This window comes from Pholcus phalangioides, unplaced genomic scaffold (genome assembly GCF_987345545.1).
Source record: "Pholcus phalangioides strain wild (caught in Gottingen) unplaced genomic scaffold, Ppha-v1.0 ptg000004l_1, whole genome shotgun sequence".
NCBI lineage: Eukaryota > Metazoa > Arthropoda > Arachnida > Araneae > Pholcidae > Pholcus > Pholcus phalangioides.
The window spans coordinates 38,420,520-38,444,315 of NW_028301597.1; the positions used below are offsets into that span (position 1 = coordinate 38,420,520).

The 23,796-nt window shown below is 36.6% G+C and overlaps 1 protein-coding gene across 4 annotated transcripts in view; it reads right to left on the bottom strand.

The window, feature by feature from the left end:
• LOC149087388 (atrial natriuretic peptide receptor 1-like) overlaps nucleotides 1-23,796 on the bottom strand; it is a 435,567-nt gene that overhangs the window by 50,442 nt on the left and 361,329 nt on the right. For all 4 annotated transcript variants that reach the window (XM_089231469.1, XM_089231468.1, XM_089231471.1 and 1 more), the window contains exons 10-14: nucleotides 23,502-23,579; nucleotides 12,509-12,613; nucleotides 8,109-8,180; nucleotides 6,591-6,759; nucleotides 1,445-1,603 (exon numbers count right to left, since the gene is read on the bottom strand). In XM_089231469.1, coding sequence (XP_089087595.1) covers nucleotides 1,445-1,603; nucleotides 6,591-6,759; nucleotides 8,109-8,180; nucleotides 12,509-12,613; nucleotides 23,502-23,579 — 583 coding nt within the window. The remainder of the gene's footprint in view (nucleotides 1-1,444; nucleotides 1,604-6,590; nucleotides 6,760-8,108; nucleotides 8,181-12,508; nucleotides 12,614-23,501; nucleotides 23,580-23,796) is intronic.

The window sequence follows — 23,796 nt, forward strand, 5'->3', positions numbered from 1 at the left end:
ACGTTTCGGTGCTCTGTCTAATTGTGTTCGAAGCTAATTTTTCAATAAAGTTCCTTCTTATAGTTTCGATTTCTTTTTTGAAAAATTTTATTTACTTTTCCCATGTTCTTACATCTTGGGGGAATCTTATGATATTATTTGTGTAGATTTGGAACACATTTGCACGATTTTACATTAGAAAAACTGCCCCGTCCTTAATTTTTGCACACCAGTGCATATGGGTATAACTATTGGATAATTTTGTTTTAAACATATTGGGTGTGTAACTATGCAATTACTACAACTTAGTCACTTTTTATTTGAAAATAATTTTTACTTGTAATTTTATTAATTCTAATGTATCTTGTGACAAAGAAAATATATATATTTGAGGTGGATGGGCAAAATGTATGTGAAAACCTTTGATCAAAAATCAGGATAAAATTTTTAAAATTTTAATTCCATTTAAAATCTTTATTATTCAATTTATTTTAGAATCGTAAATACTGTTGAAGGGGTATTTATAACTGCACAGGTCCGCTACGGTCTCGTGTATATTTGAATATACGTGGCCAAAAAAAAAAAACCCTATTATATCAATTTCTCAATTTCTTTGGTACTTCAGAAAATATATCTTTTGGTGTCATTTACAAGTACAATTACAATACTTTGTAATTCTACAAATATAATAACTGCATATTACAATACTTTTTCACCTAGAAAGAGTTAATTCCTTGTGTGAGCTTTTTTTTTGAGAGCTGCTGAAATTTCACGTCTTTATTTTATAAAACCGTACCGAAAATTGAGAGAATTAGAAAAAAAAGTCAACGTAACAATGTACTTCGCTGAACGAAATTTTTATCCGTTTGTGGATAACAGTAAAATCAAAGAAAACCGTATATATTACATTTAATTATCCATTTTATCTAATTAAAAAAACGCTAAAATTAATAAAATTGCTCTGTTCCTTTTCTGTTTCAATTATAAATATGTTTACAGTGGCAATTTACATCCGCTTATGTAAAAAAAAAAAATCTGCACGTTTTTAAAAAGGGTTAACCATGGAGGGTTAAAAGTGAAAAAAAAACTGCTATTAATGTCAGATTCATGACTGTGAAGTAATATATGAAAGATAACGTAACATGTAAATAATGTCATACACATTATTCTTACTTGATGCTTCGGATCTCTTCTGTGACACCGACTCCAAATCCCGACAATACTGACAGTCATAAGCACAAAGTGAAACTTTCGTGGGAACTTTAGCAGGTGGTTTCGAAACTGCCATCTGATTAATTTTGATATACTACTGTACTCGATTCCCGGCGATGATATTTTCACTGATTTCTCTTTTAAAAACAGTTTCTTATTACATATTTTTGAATATTTACGCTACTGAGACAGACCTCGACCCGGCGCTTTACACATATCATTAATACGGGCATAGTAGGGTGATATCCTTTACCTTTTGGCGATAACTGTACACCTGGACCCAAGTAGAATGTTCCTTGCCGTACAGCTATCTCGTGTGCGATGAGTGCGAATGAATAAACGTCTCCTTTCTGTGTACCTTCGGCTGGTGGCGAGGGCATGCGCAGTAACTCGGGCGCTGTCCACAACTTCCCTGATACCGAAAAATACATGTGTAAGTACTTTAAAAAAATATTTCAAAAATCTTCCTCTTAACATGAAATATTCAGAAAAATCCACGATGCACGGAAGAAGAAAAAGAAAAATTGCATCTTAAACATAACGTCTAACACCAAAAGAAATTACATTTTGCATAAGAAATGAGCTCATTGATGTCTGTGCATTTTTAAGAGCACGAGCCGTTGAAGTGCGTTAAAAGAGAATTTCACGCCAGATAAGATATAACATTTGAATTTTCTTTCACAGAAAAGACTGTAGAATAACCTGATGGAATGTATCGATTTTCTTTTGTCTCGATTTTTATTTGTCTTCTTTACGCTGAACATGCGTGTTGAATGTCCCAGTAATAACAAAAAAACAGTCGTATAATTTCCCATGAGAAACATAATGGGAATTGTTGTTTATAGAGTTCATCTTTCTACAATGGTGAAGATAGTTGTATTTTCAGAAGAATGAAACACATAACTTAATTGAGCCTTTATTCACCGCATTATGAAAAAAATAATGAAATCATCATATCATGTGTGTTTTTGGTCGGTTATTTTAATTCTAGTTAAAGCCACAAAAACAAAATAATTTGGTACACATTGAAACCTTGACTGGTGTAACGAGGGCCTTCGCTGAGTGCAGGATCAGCTGATAAGCCTCTTCCTCATATCTATGCCGAATCGAAAACAATAACGTGCTAAGCGAATGACTTTTATAGGGTATAATAAAAATATTTAAAATTTTCTGGTGTGTGTGTTTAAGCTAAAAATACTCCATAGATATCTAGTAAAATCAAGTTAGACGGTAGGGAAGGACCATACCTTTATCAGATATTATATTGTCATAGGTTATATATAAAATAAGGAGTGAAGATATTATATATGTGTGACAGTCGAAGTGAATAATGTTGAAAATGAGGTATGAGATCTCGATTAGAAATATATATGTTGCGGTAAATGTGATAAATGTTGTTATTTATGCATACTTACAAAGCGTTTTGGTAAATTTAATAAATTTTCCTAAATCAATCGATTTTCACGGTGATTATGAATAATGTCCAAGCGTTGCGTCGTTGACACTGCTTGGGTGATGATTAGGGATACGTAAATTTCGTATTTACGAAATAACCGCGATAAATGCGAAATTCACGAAATAAATGCGATAAATGCGAAATTTGCCAATTTTGGCGAATAAATGAAAAAATTTGAATTTTTAATAGTTTTCCGCGAAATCTCAATAAATTAAATTTTATCGTTAATTCTTCCGTGTGTTTTCAAGCTATAATTGGCACCTTAAAAGAATACGAAACTAAATACGAAAATAGAGGATTTAGTATCAGACTCCACGCGTTACATGACTGCGTGCTTAAAATTATTAAAAACACTTATTGGTGACAACCTTGTGCACCACCATTGAATTTAATTCTGTTGTGGCAGACGAAGATAACTTTTTTTGCACTCAAGAAAAATGAGCAGTGCGTGTTTAAGCTACCAAAAAGAAAAAACATGTATCACTGTATAAGTAGGCTGCGACGCCTGTAGTAACCAGGCAGAATTCGTGGTTAAAAAGGTGTCATTTATCTGAGCGAATATCATATACTGCTGCTTTTCTCAATAAATATGAAGACGATTACTACAGCGAAAGTATGCTAATCGACAATTTTAAAGGATGAAACTTTCCATTCGCACATGTTTTATGGAGTAAGTAGATTTGAAATCTTTTGGGATCAAATTTCAAAGGCATTTTTACGGAAAATAATTGACAAATGAAAATGAGTACAGTAGAGTCTCTCTTATCCGACGTAAACGGGCCAGCAGAACGTCGGATAATACGGAGGTGTTAAGGAAAAGCCTATTAAAAGTCAAACTACGTTATAATTTCGCACATTACGAACCTAAAAATCATGTTTACAGCAAAACAACAGAAAAAATTAAGTGAGAAAATTAACTTAGTTACAGAATATTTTGAAGATAAATAATTTACTTAAAAAAGTTTAGTCCTGGGATGATTTAAAAAAAAAAATTGATCGTTATCTGTTTTCCTGCTGTTTCTTCGCTGCCAAATCTCGCCATCTTTGCAGCATCGATTGCTGTAGCTTCTTCTTCTTGTTCAATGCATTTAATTGCAGTTTCTAGAGTCTCAACTCCGTCGTTAAGTGAAATTCTGAAAGCTCAACAGTTGGCGCTTGATAATTTTTTTTTTTTTTGCTGTGGGACGTCGGATAATACGAAAAGGTCGGATAAACGAGACTCTACTGTATGTTGGAGTTGATGAACGGCACAGTATTCTGCTGAAGACACAGCAGTAGAAAAGAGTTCAAATAAATTGACTTCACACATGGCATCCAACCAGTGTCGTCTTAACGCATGGGTCCGACCGAGCACGGCCCAGACGAAACAAATACGAAATTTCTGACCTGAATTTTTTTTTTTTTTGTGAATAAATGCGAAATTTATGATTAATTTTTTTTTTTTTGCGAAATTTACGTATCCGTAGTGATGCCAAGTCGTACTATTTATATTATACGTATACATAGTATATACGTATTATATAAATGTTAATTCATGTATGTATTGTATCATTATATCGGGGTACGATCGCAAAATTTGTTATTATTATATGAGTTACTTACCTCGGCCCGGCGAATGTGATTCACCATATGGAGATATTGTTATTATTATATATCGAAGTCCGAATATATTCATCAAATGCACTAGACGCATTTGCATTTATTTATTTTCAATGTTTATGAAATTCAACAACATTATGTATGATAACTGATTCATCACATATACCGAACATCTATATGTTACTGCAATAGCAAGAAATCGATCAATTTAAGAATTATCCTATTTTGTTTTAAATTGTCCCTAACTTTAAAGTTGCCCTACCAATATACGAAGTTCGGGCTTTGGCCAACCAGTTCAAGAAGTGGCTGGAAAATCCTACCCAAAGTACGCCTTTTTCAAAAAAAAAATTTTTTCTCTCGCCATATAGAGCTAATCCAATGCCGGTACTATATGTAACCACGTATCACGTGTTAGCGATTAAACAAAATGATTTGGGGCCTACCGGACTGTCTTGCATCAACACATCGAACATTGGCCAAGGATCTCCCGCCACTTTACGAATTCGAAGGTCAAATCCCCCGAATCATTTCTAAAAATTACAGCTTGGGCAAAACTTACGGCCCTTGGGCTTGCGGTAACATATATATAACACCACCTAAAATATAACCCTGATGAATATTTACATGTGAAACACTAGTATCATGCTAATATGGTGAAATTGTGACTACTATGAAATTAATATATATGAATTATTTTTACAGATTCAGTAATCTTTTTATGTCGGGTCTAATGACAGTAATAGAGTTTTTAGTTCTAACAAATCTGAGACTTTCTGTACAGAGATATGCAGTTATTTTCCACAAATGTTTGAATTCTGATTCATGCAATAACTGGTGATACTTTCTAGCAACTTTTCGAGCATAATGCGTAATTGTTTCGGTAAAAGTAACATTTCTTATATCTTTGTCTCTAATGAACCCCGAAGCATTGAGAAAGTGACGAAGATCGACATTTTGAAAACTTTCCAATTTGATTTAGTACACAATTTACCTGGTATTTTAAAACAGTGGTCCTCAACATGGGGGCCATGTGGCCCCATGTGTGGTACTGGGTATGCTAAGGGGGCCACGAGTAAAAATCAGATGAAAGGCGAGCCACGACAAGTGGTGAAGGGGCCCACGGAGCTTTCAAGTAAAATATGGTGAGAGAAAATGTGTTACTACTTTCAGAATCCAGCAAAGCTGTCCATAAAACCAGGGCCATCGTAACACACGGGCGCCATGTGGGCATGACCTGGAGTCTCATATCCATGGGCCCCCATCCCCTACATGATGAGATCTGGTACTATAATTTTCAAATGTAAGTATGCAGATATGTGAGCTGTTACTGTCAGCTAAGCACGAGCCCCCCCCCCCCCCAGAACATCGCTTTGCTCGGGGATCCTATGATGTTGAGAGACGGCCTAAATAAAACCCTTACACAAAGAGGAAGCTCACGGAACCCAGGGTAGGCGGTTATCCAAGATGATGTGTCGGGAGGATCGATTGCAAGTTGCGTTGGACTGTCCAATATCTTTTTTTCCACTTTAATTCGGCTCTTGGAAGATATAATCACCCACTTTCTGGATGCATGACTTTCCCAGAGTTCCATAGATAGGTCTGATTTATAAAAGTTTTGTTCATTATAAATTTAGTTTTGATCAAATTCAAGTCGTAGAAATTCAATTCAATAAAATGAAAAGGTTTTATTCTGGAGTGAGAGTCGGCGTGGGGGCCCCGGATAAGACGATGGACCATGAGAAAAAAATATTGTCCAAAGGGAACCATGGGCTGAAAAAGGTTGAGAAAAACTGCTTTAAAATGCCGTCAGCCTAAACGCACTTACACTAAAAATATATTACACTATAAATCTTTGCTAACTTTTCCGACACAACTCTGCCTCTTTTGAGGTAACGGAAGTAAGGTGCTTTGCATCAGTTCGGGGTTGTGAGCGGTTCTATCTATCTATCTACACTAAAAATAAAAATTACCAATTCAAATATGGTGAATAATGCAGCTGTATGAATATTTATGTATGTTACAACAAAAAAAACCGAATTTGTTTTATATTTTCGTTAGGGAACATTTTGTAAAAGCAGAGTTTACTGCATTACACGTTTATATGATGCAGTGATTACACTTTTACAAGTGCGAAACATCTAACACTGAATTTTATTAATTAATATATTCAAAAAACTAGCAATCCCGCACTTGTCATCTGGTAATCGTAAAGTAGCTATACGGCCTTTATACTTAAAGTACCAGCACCCAGCAGCAACGTACGATGTTACGGGATGTTACGGAGATTAAAAAGAAAGTGTACTCCAGTAGCCAAAAGTTAAATGATTAACATTATGGAACTTACTTTTCCAAAATATATAATTATCCAACGCTTCGTCATTATCTGGATTTTGCCTCAGGCTATGAAGGCCGAAGTCAGTTATTTTCAACGCAAATCGACTGTCTACAACGCAGTTGGATGATTTCAAGTTTCCGTGTGAACGGACGTCCGTGTTGTGGAGGTATGTCATTCCCTGTAAAATAAAAAATACGGGGTATTACACAAGGGAGTCCTTAGCTTCGAAATGATGTTAGTTTGGAAACAGTGATAGACATAGGGGGGGAAACAAGTGTGTAGGAGTTTCCATGGGTACGTTTGAAATTTTAAATTAACCGGTTTGTAAAATTAGTTACAAATGTAACTAATAGGTGGCCCCACGGTAGACTTCTTTCTGTTGGGAGGTGCTTCTCAGTCATTATTTATAACAACAGCAGTCCTCAACGGGTGATCCGCGAAGCTCCCAGGACTCCGCGACCGCTCGAGGAAGAAAAAAAAACCCGAGTAAATTTTAAAAAAAATTATAACTTTTAAATAATAAAAATAAATCAGTAACTTTGATGAATAAATATGGGCCTAGAAGCTACGCCATTGAAATTATTTGCCACCAAAGGCTTCGCGAATCAAAAAAGGTTGAGAACCGCTGATTTACAGTAAGTATCCTCAAACACGGCATCAGCTTTAACTTTTCATCTGTGACTCATACACAACCGTTGCAGTAGGGACTCGCTGCAGAAGTGGCTTTAAATTCCACTCTTTGCTTGTGCCATGCCATCTCTAGTCAAGGAGACCATTTCGATTCTATAACAACGTAATTTGATCTGTATATGCTAAGGAAAAAGTTACCACTACATAAAGTGCATTGCATTAAACTGTGATATCATCTATAAGAAAAATTTGCAAATAATTTTGAGAACCGGTGTATTTGAAATTCCAGGTCTGCCCATAAAACGCATGGCTTGCCTCACCTCTCTGTTATATTAGCCTGTCAGGGTCTTTAAAACTATAGTTTGGCTAGCAATAGATCCCGCAAATGGTAATATTCGTGTAAAAATATTCATATTCATTATATTTCTTACTATCACTGTTTCAAAGTTTTCTTTTTAAAATGAAGGAGTCGTTTTTGTAAGATTCTGTATGAAAATAATCAACATACGTCGATGTATAAAAATATTTTACCAATAACCGTATAAGAAAATATTAATTTGACAAATATCCGCATGAGAATTATTAATTATTCGCATTTTTTTTCCTTTTTTTTTTCTACAAATACAAAATTAGCAGATATTGGTGTAAGAGAATTTACAATTGAAACAAATTGGTATATGAGTGAACGTAAATCAAATAAAAAATTATTCATTACCTAAAAATTAAATTTAGGAAGTCCGACTATTTTTTGTTATTTGCGAAACAAATACGAGGTATAAACTAAGATATGTTTCTGATTCAATCACTACGTAGTATCAAAATATATATGGTGATATTGGTATTTTACGAGAATTGTGTATCATTTTATTCATCAAATGATCGATATTCACGACTCACCTTCACAAGATCATGCATTAGTGAATACCTGAACATCCAATCAAGTTTGATCTGCTCGTTCTCCAGAATATCCTGGTGATGTAGATAAAATGCATGTATATTAAACTAAAGAATGCATTATTTCTCATACATTTCACTTAGAGGCACGATTTCGAGCCAGCTTTCCAATGAAAAATTTTTTCAGTGCAACGCGAACAGAAGACTACAATATTTAAAAAAATATATCCGTTACAGATTCACTCTTGCCAAACTTCATGTTAGATGGCGACGCGAACTAATCAAATTACATACTTTAGCTGTTGTTTCCTCCAATAAAATCTTCTAACTGAAATCTCTTATTCGAGGTTTAAACGGTAGCAAATCACTTCATAGACGCTTCTATATTTTTATATCTCGCTATATATCTTATATATATATTATATCTCTTCATCTAGAGTTTTTAGCTGACAGCAAAGAAACGTTACTTACACTTTTGTAGGTGTTAAAATTAACCCTTTATATCCGACATTGTAAAATGTAGAATAAGAAGAAAGTTATAAGTTAAAATAAAAGTATAAATGTAATGACAATAACAAATAGTTATCGTGTAAATTATTTGGTAGGTCTAGTTCCAATTAATGAAATAAACATTTTTTTTTTAAATCGTTAGTTTAAAACAAATTACTTGACCTGGTACTTTAAAGTACCGTCAGGATATAAAGGGTCAAACGCACTATATTTATCTAATAAGCAAGCCTCTCAGGTAGCTTGAGATGATATAATCGAACTAAAGAGCAACGGAATTTTAGAGACAACATAGCGAATGTAATTGTATTATATCCACTATAGGCGAGAGAATAAAATATTAGTACTGTATCCTTTTGCATGGAGTGTATTTAAACCTACTGCCCGATTACCAACTGTAGGAAATGAAAACGTTGATGTTCTGTTTTACATTCTGCAGCTTGAGATGGCAAGGATGAGTCCGTAGCTTGAGATGGCAAGGATGAGGTGAGTAGTAACGAAAACCTTCTTTTCTATCCTCTGTAAGGTTGCTATACAGAAACCAATATCGCCCCTATTGCTTCCAGAAGTAAGATGTAATACCTTTCGCCGTCCCGTATAGAATTAAAGTGTTGAAATATATTTGAAATTAGAAAAGAAACCCTAGAGGGAGTGAAAAAAAAAAAAGAAATCCCAAGTGTATTTATGTGATTGTTAGAGAAAAATATGATATTGGAAATTGAAGACCGAGTGAACTCAAAGAAAAATCCGAGGATCAGAAAGAGAGAAAAATACGTTATCCGGGAGAAAGAAAAAGAAATGTTGGGAAAACTTGATGTACAAACAAAAGAAGAATTTGATGAAGACCAAAGGGTAAATACGACTAGTCTATCATTGAGTTACATGAAAGAACCGACAGGGTTTTGGAATTGAATGCGTCATATGAAATAGGTTTAGCTTCGAATGAGATTGAATAAGGTCCTTTCCTACTGTAAAAAAAAAATGAGAGGTCTACCAGAGATGAAGAAACAGAAAACGAAAAGATAGTTGGAACTTGGAAGTAAGTATAAAGGTCTCCAACCGAGAAATAGCGCGAGTTATATTTACAATAAGAACCTGTGCGGAAAACAAGGTACAGAAATTGTATTTATCAGTAATCAAATCGAGATGATATTTCAAAGGAATTTTAAAATTAAATTGATAATTAGTAGAGTTATTTGAAGCTAAAGCTGAAAATTAAAAACATCATTGCAGCTGGAAAGACGTAAAATCATTTCCTTTTATCAACATTGAGCCAAGTTATATTGATATATTTGGTGGAATTCATGATGTGCATGCTCCATCTGCATTCAATTTCGTGCCTAGTTCATTTGTCTGCCTTCAGTAAAAGTGGAGAATATAGACATTAATCCGCTTCCCACTTAGTGCCAAAGTCTTGGGAAGTTGTCATCCCCACCCCTTGTGTAGTCCTACAATTTATTTCATAAAATAGAATATTTGCTTATTCATCTCAGTTTTTTTCACATTATTTTCTTCCCCGAGATGAAAGAACAATTATCTAATGAGACAAATATCTTCTCCGACTCACTATGCTCATGAAACTAGAATCATGACTTTATTACGTGTCTCTCGCAGTGACGTTTTCATTCCACAAGAACGGTAAGTGTTCGTAGGTATACTCTAGTATTGTAAAAGCTGATTGCTTTGATTGGTGCAAGAGCATATTAAACACACATGTTAGTTTTCCTTTCCAGCCTTTCGAAAATAGCACTCCGATCGGAAGGCATTTTAAGGTATGATATTTGTAGGTATTGTATATCTAACTCGACGGCCTAGTTCAAAAAAGCGACAACTTCAAATTCTATGGTTTGAGATATCTGCATTTTTAAAATTTACTTTGTGTGGAACTGAATGAAAATCAACTGAGAGGGAGCGTATAAGCGGAGTTTTTGGATGTGTTACGGTTTCGCAACACATAGAGGCATTTTCCACCGGTCTCATGGCGTGTATAAATCAAAAATTCAATTTTCTGAGTTGTTGACTTCTTGAAAAAACTGGGCCGTCAAATACTTACTCGGTTTCCTCACGAGGTATAAATAGATAATCCTGAATTTTACACGTTGAATTTTACGAATTACGTGTATTTACGAATTCACGTTCCCAATTTTACACTGCTTACTAACAAGTGAGCCAGACCAATCAACGTAACCAACAATACTGTGTCAAGAAGTAAGCTACTTTCACCACTTTCACCATCCTTTATAAAATTGAAGTTGCTCACAAAATATGTGAAATTTGAAAGGAAACACCCAGGTGATGAGGAGGGGAGAGAAATCGCATGTGTTTATGCGATTGTTACAGACCGATGACACTCAAGCCAGTTGCGACCGCAGGAACCAAACCCTTCCATCGTACAAGATCCGACCGGTGCAGCAACGCAAGTCTCTCTGATATACGGACCGATATATATTCGGTTTTGGCATTCATCTTGTACTTGTTGCTTATCTTGCAACTATGTAATTCGTGACATCCGTACACATTAATGAGAAAGTAGCTCCTGATGTAGATGAGCCTTTGCGTTCAAAAAGCGTATTTTAGGAATTGAATTAAGCTAAGTAATTGTGATTTTTCATTAGAATCCAATTTTGTTTCATCAGTGAGCAAATCGCGCATGTGTGATTAAAACGGGATCAGGAATTCACCCCAGACCATTCGTTCCCCGACATTCGCCCTTGACATTTCGTCCCAGGTACATTTCGCTCCCGGAAATTTCGTCTCTGACATTTCACCTGCCCTGACCGTATGAGTGACCGAGTGAGTAAACAGGCAAGTCCCTGACTGTGTTAGTGGCCAAGTGAGTAACCACAGTTGGCCGTATTAGTAACCACATAAATGGGAGAGTGGCCGTGTGAGTGACCATATAAGTCGATGAATTACTGTGTGAGTGAATATCTTTATGAGTGACCACACTCAATTGGGCTTACATACGGTCACTTACTATCACTAACTAATACAGTCATCCAACCACTCACTTCATCTGTCACGGTCATTCAACCACTCACTTGGTCAGTCTTTGAGTCATCCATTCACTCAAAACACAGTCACTCAAACCACTAACTTGATCACTCACAAATTCACTTATCTGGTCATTTTTTGATTATTTTTGTCGCACCACAGTCATTTTCTGCACACAAGGGCTAATTATACCGGTATCTACAATTTAATGCCGATTCCGAACGGCAGGCTTGTTTTTTATACTCATCGAGAGGTTGGTGCGCTAACCCCACGACGGGGACTCCCTGCGGTAGAATTTTTTCTGCGGTCACGTCACCGTTTTTTTTTTACTGTTCCCCTGCGCCAGGAAAGTTTTCTGACAAGGACGAACCGAGTATCGAACTCGCGACACCTCTGCCCATCCTTTGGTACTTCAGGCGAGTATCTTATCGACCTGGGCTACCGCAACCCACTTATCTGGTCACTCACCCACGCACTTCGTCACTCACACGATCAGGACAGGCGAAATGGCTGGTGTGAAATGTCAGGGGCGAAATTTCCGTAAACAGATTAAAACTCATAATTTTCTCTGAAACCAAATACAACAGCGATTCCTTGAAAATTAATAAAATTCTAAATTTTTAAACACATATGCGATCTATATCTTGAATAATGATTGAAAAACAACTTCAGTTATTGTTTTAACCGCAGTTATTTTTCTTCTCTTCCACCATCTTTTATCGTGGGTTGGATTTGTCAAAATGTTTTCAGAGAATATGCCAATGAAATATAATATTTCGTCAGCCGGCATTCACTGAACATCATTACCAGCTGTGGGAAAATATCGATCCCAGTTGTAAATCGCAATCTTTTGTAGCATTTATAAATATTCAAGAGCAAATTGAAATTCGAAAAGCGTATACCTGTAAGCTTCCTCTTTGAGAGTATTCGGTAACGATGTAACATTGAGGGTAATCGATTATGGCTCCCACGAACCTCACGATATGGTCGTGCTGTAGGTCTTTCATCTAGAGAAATAAATAGATTCGTATTCAACAAGATTATACAGGGTGCGTAGGTAACAGGGCGTATGGCATTTTACTAGCGAACCATTGATTCTGGAGACGTACTTCCAATTAGAAAAAAAAACATTCAATTAACGTATAGTAATCACATGTACAGTCGAATCCCGTTTTAACGAATGCAGTTGTAGAAAAAATCTCTTTTTAACCAACACTTTTTTAATCCACTTAGATAAGTTTACATAGGAACGATGCAAAAACCTGGAATTCCTTTATAACGAAAAGATTTCTCCGATTTCTTGGATTTCGGAATAACGGGATCCGACTGTATATGTCACTCATGTTGAAATAATATAGTTGAGTAGCTATTAGAATAAAATAAAAATAACTTTTTATAGTCCCCCTATGGGTCAAAACGAAATGAAAAAGTTGTTGCCCTGGCTTTCCTGATGCCAGCAAAAACACATTCCACGTTTATGAGTGCAATGTTCGCTGAGATATTCAAATTCGAAAAACGAAAAAAAAGATTGGAGAAAAACAAGCATTAACACTAGAACCGCGGCACTTTCGGTATACCTAGAACCGCGGACTGGGTCGAATTCACCCAAACTGTGAAAAAACGGTATTTCATAGCGAAAAAACAGGAATCTATTTTTAGTTCCTGGGTTTTTCCTTACTCTTATTCAATGTTGTTTAATTGCGTATTCATAATGGAAAATTATAATTTTTATGAATATATAATGGGCTTCAAAATTAGCTAAAAACATGATGTAATTCAGTAAAAATAAGACTTAGTATACATTATTCACACTATTCATTAGAAAAACTTTTCTAGTAATCCCACAATATGAGAAAGATGTAAAATAAGCGTGTCAAATTGAATATGAGAAATTCTATAATATGATTCTGTCAAATAAGTATTAATTTCTTACTGATAAGGCATTCGATCGGGTCCAACATGGCAAACTCTTGAAGCGTTTACACGAGATTGGAATAGGGGGCAACTTGCTGAATTGGATAGAATCGTGGTTAAGAGATAGGTCGCAACGAGTTATGGTGAACGGGGAATTCTCTGGTTGGACAGACGTCACAAGTGGAGTTCCTCAGGGAAGTGTCCTTGGCCCCATACTTTTTTCACTTTTTATCGACAAACTCGATCAGGGTATCGATGGAATTACTAGCAAATTCGCAGATGATGTGAAGCTAATGGGGGTAATCGGAAATGAAAGCGATAGGGAGTTGCTCCAGACCAACTTAAACAAGATTGCAGCATGGGCAAATGAATGGAGCATGACGTTTAGCGTAGATAAGTGCATGGTCGCTCATTTTGGTTCGAACAACCCACGGTTCTCTTACGAGTTGAATGGTGTCACTATCCCGGATGCAACTAGAGTCACCGATTTAGGAATTCTCATTGACGAGCGACTTAAGTTTTCTGAACATTGTTCAGCGGTTGTCAAAAAATCGAATAGAATGCTTGGTCTCATTTTCAAAAAGGTCTCTTCGCGTTCTCCTAAAGTCATTCTTCCGCTTTTTCGAGGCTTAGTTCGTCCTGGACTGGAGTATGCTGTAAGGTTTTGGAGACCATACCTACAGAGGGACATAGACTTGGTTGAAGGGGTGCAGAGAAGAGCTACGCGTGTCCTTATTGGCACACGGGGCTTGAGTTATGAAGAAAGACTTCATTTTTTGAATATGTTTACATTGGATGAACGCAGGTGTCGAGGAGATATGATCGAAGTGTTCAAAATTTTCAATGGGATGGATAGGATGGACCATGAACTTTTAGTACACCGCCAATCGACTGCTTTTACAAGGGGACACCAGTATCGATTGGTGAGGGACAATGCAAGGTTATGGTGTCGCAGGGAATTTTTCTCCAATAGGGTTGTTAATAAATGGAATACCTTACCCCCGGAGGTAGTAAATTGTAACACAATTGACACGTTTAAAAAGAAATACGATAAACATGTTGGGGTAAATCGAGAAGCTATCCATTCTTAGAATAAGACAACCATAAGTATTCTTTATGGGCATTGTATAATATTTTATCATGTGTATATATTGTTTGTAATTTGTGTTAATTGCATTTTTAATTGGGTTGCTGTATTTTTGAAACATATGACAACCATATTTTTATGGGCATCTTTTTATCAGCCACCTCGTTGGGCATTTTGCCTGTTGTGGCGTTGTATTTGTATTTGTATTTGTATAAGTGGAATTTATGATAAGCAGTTGAGCAAATTTTTTTTCATATTATTCTTGCACATTCATCGCATGTTGAAGTTGCACATCCCATGCAAAAATTAACAGTTTTGTTTCCACATTTTTATGTTACCTGACACATCAGATCGTTTATTTTTATTTATTACTATTAATAATTAATTTATTTATTTATATTTTTGCGCAAGGGCAACACGTATGATGTACGCATTTCTTCTATAAGATTTTAGAGGAACTGCTTTCCAAAAACTAATTCTGGCCTTCTGTACTGCTCTATACAAAATACAGGAATATGTTTATAGTGAGATCCAGGATGTTGTAGAAAACGTCTGTGATATGCCACCTTCACCGAATATTTTCTGGGCATTTGATCGCTACAACTACGATCGTTACACTTTGCTGAATTGTATTGTGAAAGAGTTTCTGTGTGTGTGTGTGGAAGCTTTTTGGGGCTACTACTGCCAATATCGACTGCCAGATGAAGCGTGCTGAGTGAGTAATGAAAAACTTATATTGTTCTTTCCTTGATAAATTGTCATTGTGGCATCATTATTCTATACAACTGTAGTTTCACTATATTTATTGCATCAGATAATATTGCTCTTCGATTTCGTCTCACCGTCTCTACTAAGTTCGTATTTTTTGGCTTTTAGCATTTGAGCCAGCTTCAGTGTAGTGAAAACAAGTGTCGGTTAAGGCATTTCTGCCCTTGTTCTCAAATGGCTTGATCAGTTGCATCACTATATGCTCTGAAAGAGATTCGTTGGACGCTGATACTTTCCAAGATTTGGAAATCCATTCAAAACATATTTGGTGCAGGCCAGAATTTTATTCTTTTTCTGTGGCATCGTTTGCCTACAGAAATTTAAACTACACGTTTTTTCTAGAGTTAAATTTTTACTCTCCCAAAATCTTTATTGAGTCCCGTCAGAATTCCAGGTATTCAAGTTTACGAAGGGAAAAAAAAATATTTAGCTCTACTTGTGCCATTCCTCCATTGAAAAAAGATAATCTGCTCTGACAATGAATTGGCCTTGACCTTGAAAGACCTTTATTCTTCACTATCTTCATTTGCAAATACTTTTTAGAAAGGGTAACCACTTCCAAGAAAATTACGCACCCGTTTTTTCCTATAGAATAGTACATTGGGTCAAAATAACCCAAACCGCGGTTCTAGGTATAAGTGCTTATAGCTCTAGAACACGGAATGGGAATATAATGAAATTTTCGTGAATTAATATTCATATGATATCATGAAAAGTCACGGAATTTGTTCAACATCTGCCGGTAAGTTTTTGAGATAAATGAAAACAAAGTTTGGTGTGGGTCAAATTGACCCACTCCGCGGCTCTAGTGTTAAATGCGGAAAAGCCGTTTTACCCACATTTGATACTGTTTTTTTCCAGTTTTTTTTAAAAATTCAGATATCTCTCAACGAATGGGTTCTAAGGTGACGTCTTTGAAAAGTTTTGAAAAAATTACTAGTGATTCTACTCATTCAAATGCGCGCAGAAATATAAAAAAATCTAAATATTACTATTTTGAACGCCACTAGATGCCAAGAATGAATTTAAAAATCCCACAACCCCCCCCCCCCCTCGCTCCCTTCCCCCATAGAGGAACGTCATTCAAACAACACCAGATCAAGTGCAGCGCAGAAAAAAAGAGAAAATAAGGTAGAAAAGAGAGAAAAAGGAGATTTATATAGTGTGTGTGAAAATAGTCAAAAGAAATTTTAAAATAGATATCGCCAAGAAACGCGTGAGGCGATGAGTAGCCAAGTGTTATGATTTTAATAATTTTTTGTGGCTTCGAGGCGACTGAATACGTGAGGGGCACGTTTTTTGAAAACACTGTGATTTTCACAAAACAAAGTGGAGTTTGAATCAAAGCACTGTATGAAACAAGGAAATATCTAAAATATCTCTGTGCTCTGTGTGGAACTTTTTGAGATATTCTAAATTATGTCCTCAAAATTGGTTTATTTTCAGTACTTAAAGCAAACATTGCACATTGAAAACCAGTAAATTCATTTGATTAATTTTGTATAATACTGTATGTTTCTATGACTATTGTCTGTGCCATGAATTAAACGCTTCAAGATATATAAAATATTCTCTGAGATATGGCAGTTTTTGTGAAACAATAAGTGAATTTTCACGAAAAAAGTTTAACATTTTCATTCAAACAGCTGTAAAATATTAAATTCTAAACTTATAGCCAAGATCCTAGTTCATTTGACAGCTAACATTATCTGGAACAAACACTGTTGAATATATAATTTCATGAGAACATCTTGCATAGTTTTTGAGAAATTAGGTTTCGCATGGAATAATGTAATGGAAAAATGAATATTCAAAACGCGTTTGAAAATTATTTGTTGCCTTCGAAACCATTGTTCCAGACGATATAAATCAGCCTTAACTTTGTTGCTAGTTGCTGCATGTACAATAATAAAGCAGTTCTGGATTCTGTGTAAAACATTCTTCCAAATGAATTTATAAAACTATTTTCAACAATTTCCGAAAAAACCCTTCATTTGAACGTAGTCTGTTGCCTTAAGTTTTATTCCGCCGCTATAATATACATTTGTTTTTGTATTTTTGTGTTTCTAGGTGAGATGTGCGTGTGCATGCACTTAAATTTTTTCATAATTTTTTTCAGGACATCTTGGGACCCTTTACTTGTCAGTGAATTGCACTGGAAAACGTACATTTTCTTGGCATCAAGGGAGAGAGAGGAAAACAACTTTCTAATTCGGTTTTTGGGCACACGGAGACTGTATAAAAATTTAATTTTTTTTATTATAATAATAAGACAACCCCTTGCAACATGAATAACATATCTGGGTACTATATATATACACGGTATTTGAATAATTTTTTCTCATTGGAAGTATGGCTCTAGGAGCAACGGTTCGCCAACAAGAAGGCCATACGCCCTGCTGCCTATGCATCCTGTATATTATGATGCATCCTATGATTTTGTACCGTCTATTCTTTTGTAATTGCATCCTGTATAAATGGCTTTATCTCAAATTTTCACGCTGATTAAGTATTTTCATATTAGCGATTGCTTAATAATGACCTTTCACGCATAGAGCGAATGATCCAATAGGCATGGAATAAATTGAATAAATTCATTATTTTTTAGAAATATTGTTATACAAGAGATGTCCAATAAACTCGCGAAAATTTTAAGAATTTATAAAAATTAAAGAAATTGGTATATTTTAATGTTGTTTCTGAGATATTTATTCTCATGAAGAGGGATTTTTTTTTTGTAATAGAAGAGCAATTTAGGACAAATTTTGGTCGATAGAAAGCGCTGAACGAAAGAAAATGAGGAGTGATTTGACATGAACCTTTCTTTAATCTCTTCTATGTCCAAAACGTTCGCAAAGCTTCATCTTACGATTCGTGGATGAGATAAAAAAATTTCACTAACAGGGCCTCATCCACCAATGTCAACATCACATTGAAAAACTTATTTAGCTCCAGTAACAAGAGAATTCAGATATAAGCTGTTTATCGTACACGCTGAATTTTGTAGGACTTGAATTTGCATACGTACAGTGATTTGTTTTATGCAGCGCCCTCTGTGAGCAAAACTTTGAACTTATTCTCTTTCTGCACCAAAAAATAAAAAAAGATCCTTAAATGTGATTAACTTTTTTCACACACTGCATTCGAATATAACAATTCCTTCGATTTTCATGAATTTTTAAACTATTTACGAATTTATGGGACACACTATATATTTTCAATATGTAATATTTTGAAGTATTATGCTGTGCTTTTCACAAATGTGCTCAGAGAGAGAGAGAGAGAGAGAAAGAGCACAATATACAGGGTGTTCTGTTAATGGACCGACGAACGCAGAGGGTTGTTAATAGACATCAAGAGGAAAAAAAATTGCAATGGAACATGGCGTTGCAAACCACGTTGAGATGGTGAAAATCACGAAAAACGCATGCAGGTTTCAACGTCACCCTGGAACGACAAAAAGTACAATTTAATATCTAAGAGCAACATGTACTAATTAATCGATTCCGGAATCGCGTTCTCTCTCAGGCGCTTCACTCTCTGGAGCACCGAAATTTTTCCGCCACACCGATCTGCACAAAGATTCTGAAGGTGTCGTCCATGCATTCCCACATCAAGGAACTATCTCGAAACTACTTCGAAAAACAAGAAAGGTCGTGTCAAGCAACATCCGAGAGAGATCTCTAGTTATGATGCTCGCGAGTTTCTGAAACACCTAAGGCCTAAAAACATACTCCACACAAAATATGTGTCCGAATTTTGAAAAATGTATGTGCGCTTGTGTATATACACACATGTGTATATATATTTATTTTATTTTGTAAACATTCAAACATTCGATAGCTCTTCTTTCAAGACGATGTTTAAGACAGTTTCACGAACGAACACATCAAATGTTTGACAAGACGGTGGTGAATAAGACGATTTTCCGCAACAAATGTTATTTTCTTTTCTCTTTAATATTATAATTTTATAATTATCATCATATTACGCCATATTTTATACTAATGTAAGATTGTGTTACTCCAAGATGAAAGAGAATAGAGCTCGTTTGAGCTCGGTGCATGTATAGCGTTTAACGGTCACACACTAATAATGTGTATATATATATATATATAAATGGGTTTTTTTTTACATTGAGAAAATAAATGTTCCCTACGGGGATCCCCCGTATGGTGAATCATATTCGCCAGGCCGGGGTAAGTTACTCATATGAATAAATTGGCATCATTATCACCATGCTTTCCCAACTTCATTATTGTGTGTACCCCCAGTCTTTCATGTCTGTTTCCGCATATGAACGACTTATTGGGAAATAATTCATAAATAAAGATTTTCGCTGTGCTTTTGATTGTTTAATTGTTCATTATTCAAAAAAGTCGTGACGTTTCACGCGAAAAATTTGAGAGAAAATAATTATTTGAATAGTGGAAGCCGTTTAAAAAGATGCTAGTATTCCACGATTACAGGTCGAGATCTCACCGGCTTCACAGCACGCGAGAACTGGAATCCGTCTTTTTTAGAAAAGATAATTTCTGATCATAGCTTTTTGTTCGTTACGGTCATTTATCCTCTACAGCAGTTTCGGACGAGCAAGCGCCAGTGAATCGGAAAATCAACTAGATAACAAAGGGATTCGATCTTCGCTTAGACGATGGAGATAAAACCGAAAACCACAATACCCTCAGCTACGAAGAAGACAACGGTCAAGAAATATGTCGTCGGCACTACCAAGAAGGCAGCGGTCAAGAAATCTGTCGTTAGCACCACCAAGACCAAGAAGTCGTCCGCCAGCGTGAAGAGCGACGGCGGCAAGTCCCAGTACTCGACCGAAAAACCAACAGGTCCCAAGGTGCAGGAGCCGCAAACCCCCCACTCATCTCCACCACGAGCGCTTCAACGCCAACGTCGCCCTAGGATTCGACCCGGAATCAAACGAAAAATTAACTGGTCCCAACGTGCAGGAACCGCAATCCTTTTCTCATGTCCTCCATCAGCGCTTCGATTCTAATGCGCCATCCGATTCGACCCGGATTCGACCGAAAAATCAACTGGTCCCAAGGTGCACTAGCCGTAGTCCTCCGCTCATCTCCACCACTAGCGCATTGACACCAACGTCACCTTCGGATTCAACCGAAAAACCAACTGGTCCTAAATTGCAGGAGCCGCAATACTTTGACGCCAACGTCGTTATCGTGCACCTGAAGAACATGTGCAAGGGCAACGTGGAGCCCACGAGTGCCATTTGCATGGCGGCCGTCATGGAGTACATGGCAAGGGAGATCGCTAAACTGTCCTGCAACGTGGTGAGGGAGCGCACGGAACGTGGAAAGGCACCACAGAGTAATAATACTATATCTTATCTATGAATGTTTATATCTTAAGTCTATGAATGTTTATATCTTAAGTCTATGAAAGGCACTCATCACCCGGCAGGACCTGAAGACAGCGATAGCTCGCAATCCCGATCTCCGGTCCTTGATGAACGTGGAAAGGAACAATCGTTGCTGACCGATCATGAACATTTACAAGAGCTCTCTCCTCCTTTCTTGAACGTACGTGCTCGCTGAAACCCACTCTGCATTAGTCAAAATGAAGATTTAGATGTCACATACGACGATAATAAAATGTTTTCATATCCGTTTCGAATCATGGCGCATTTACAGCATTGTTTATCAACCCATGGCCCGGATCAGCCACCTCGTTGGGAATTTTGCCTGTTGTGGCGTTGTATTTGTATTTGTATAAATGTGGCGCAAATGTATGAGTAAAGGTTCCAGTTTCTTCTCAATATTCATCTAAATCTATTTGTGTATAAAAGTACAGTGTGTCTGGGCTCTAATCGTGTACAAAAATTAATCGCTTATACTGAGAGCACCGCGCATGATTAGTTATGAAAATGCTACGTCATCTCTAGGAGATGACTCCAAGTGTTTTTGTCAACGTTTTCTACCGATATTGCGCATGCGCTCTGTCGCCATCTGGTTTGAAACTCCTTACGTAGCAGTTGCGCTGATTGCCAGTGTTAGAACGCTGTGCTCGTCTGAAGTTGATAATTTGTGCTTTTCTTCAAGGTGTGAATGCGAGCCTAACAACCAATCAGAGTGTCTCTTCACAAAGAAAAAATCAGGCTTACAAAATTTAAAATTCAAGCATAGTACGTTATATAGGCAAAATGAACTGCCGAGTATTTTGCTTCTAATTCGGAAGAAAGATGGTGACAGTTCTAGAGCACATGACAGGCATTCGTCAGAAATAATCTTAACGATGACACGCAACACATACACGCTCATATCGACATGCACTAATTCATTAAAAGTTTCTTAAAAAAATCCGTGCCAAGGTTCCAACACGAGACAGTGACTAACTAGAACTAAGTTAGTTGCTATAATTCTCATTATTAACAGTACCATTACAGTCAATATATCTCCGTAGCACGATAAATACATAAGTACCGTTTCCCCTTAACCGAAAGTTAATTATAAACGCAATTTTGCTGATTCACTGCAAATTATTAATGTAACCTCATGTGTATGGTTCTCTCACTATGTCATTTTTTTCCTGATGCAATTAGCCTGGACACCCTGTATAGGGCAATGTCTCGTTTCAGGAAACAGGGGAAAGCTACTACTACTAAACCACACACATGGCACCTCGTCCATATTCCTCTGTGGAACTTCTAACAAATCGGTACATGATGGAATGTGTGTGCACGTACAGAGAACCTCCCGTGACGTGTGTTTCTGTGTAATGCTTGTTATGTGTAGTGCTGCCATCTGCAATTTAGTGAGTGAAGTGTAATGACTGAATAATTGTAGTACCGTTGTGGAGCTGTTGATCTCTGTGGCGAGACTTGGCTCCTCGAAGTTGGAAACCGCAGAAAACCCATCTTCAGGAATATCTCAGGAACCGTTGATCCCATAGGCATACTTCCAGTTGCAAAAATATTATACAAATAACGTGTAGACCTCAGATACATCATTCATATTGCAAGGGGTTGTATAGTTGTTAAGAGGAGAATCAAAATTTCTATTTGGTCCCTTGCTCTGAAAAACCTCAATTCAAAAGTTGTTGTCCAGTCTCTTTAAAGCCAAATTTTCATGTTTACAAATGCAATATTCACTTAGATATTTGAAACTACCACTACTACTACTACTTAACCGTACATATACGTTGCGCACATTTCTATACTGGATTCCTAACGAATTGGTATCGCAATATGTGTGTGCGTGTCGTGAACTTAACGTGAAGTTTGTTTCTGTGTAATGCTTGTTATGTGTAGTGCTACCATAAATTTTTCTAACCATGAGTGAAGTGAGATGTTTGATTAATTGCACCGTTGTAGGCCTGTGGTTGTCTGTGGCGAGACTTTTGAACGGGGAGATATGTTCGCATTTGCACCTCGAAGTTGAGAACCAAGATATTTGAACTGCTACTACTTAACCGTACAGGCACCTCGTACACATTCCTTTATGGAATTTCTAACGAACATTTGGAAACTTCTGGTACATTTCGGGAACTTCATCTCCAGGTCTTCCGAGAAGGGTCGTATGCATCCATTTACAGCCAAGGATTCTTTATCCATGGGTCACCATTTAAATTTAATAATCGGGAAATTCCAAGATGGGTCCACTTATAGTCACTAAAATCCACTTATAGCCAGTGATTCTTGAGCTATGGGTCACGACCCTAACTTGATTCGCAGGGTCTTTCGAGAAGAGTCGTAAGAATCCGTTTATAGCCGTGGATGCTATTGGTCACTACACAAATTTGATTTTCAGAGCTTTCGAGATGGGTCGTGAAAATCCACTTACAACCAGCAATTTCTCAACTATTGGTCACGACCCTAACTCGATTCGCATGCAACTTTGAGATGGGTCGTACGAATTCATCAACAAGTCCTATTATAAATGCGTTTATTGCGTCAATGGTTTCACTACTTTTGAAAAACAAACAGCCTCCACGGTTCACGAAGAAGATCCCATTAGTGACTTTGGGTCACGGCTGAAAAAGGTTAAGAACCCCTGTTCTAGGATTTTCAGTTTGCGAGTTATTCCATGACGAATGGACTTTCCTACGCACCCGGTATATACTTGACATTCTGAAAATAACACATTTTTACTCACCATTTTTATCTCCAGCAACAGCGGGCGGTTGATTTCGATTTTGTTTTTCCTTATCGGTTTCAGAACGACCACCGTCCCCTGCGGAAATACATCGATCGTATCGATCACTGCATGTGCCAAACTGAAACGTAGTGAATAAATTGCTAGGCAAAGTATTAAAAAACAAGACCGAGAGGAGGGTATCAAAATATTTTCAAAATATAACTCGGATACAAAACAAGACATTGATGAATAATTGTTCGGGCTTCAATGTCGTGGTATGTATGTGAGAGTATTCACTGGATGTATCTCCAAT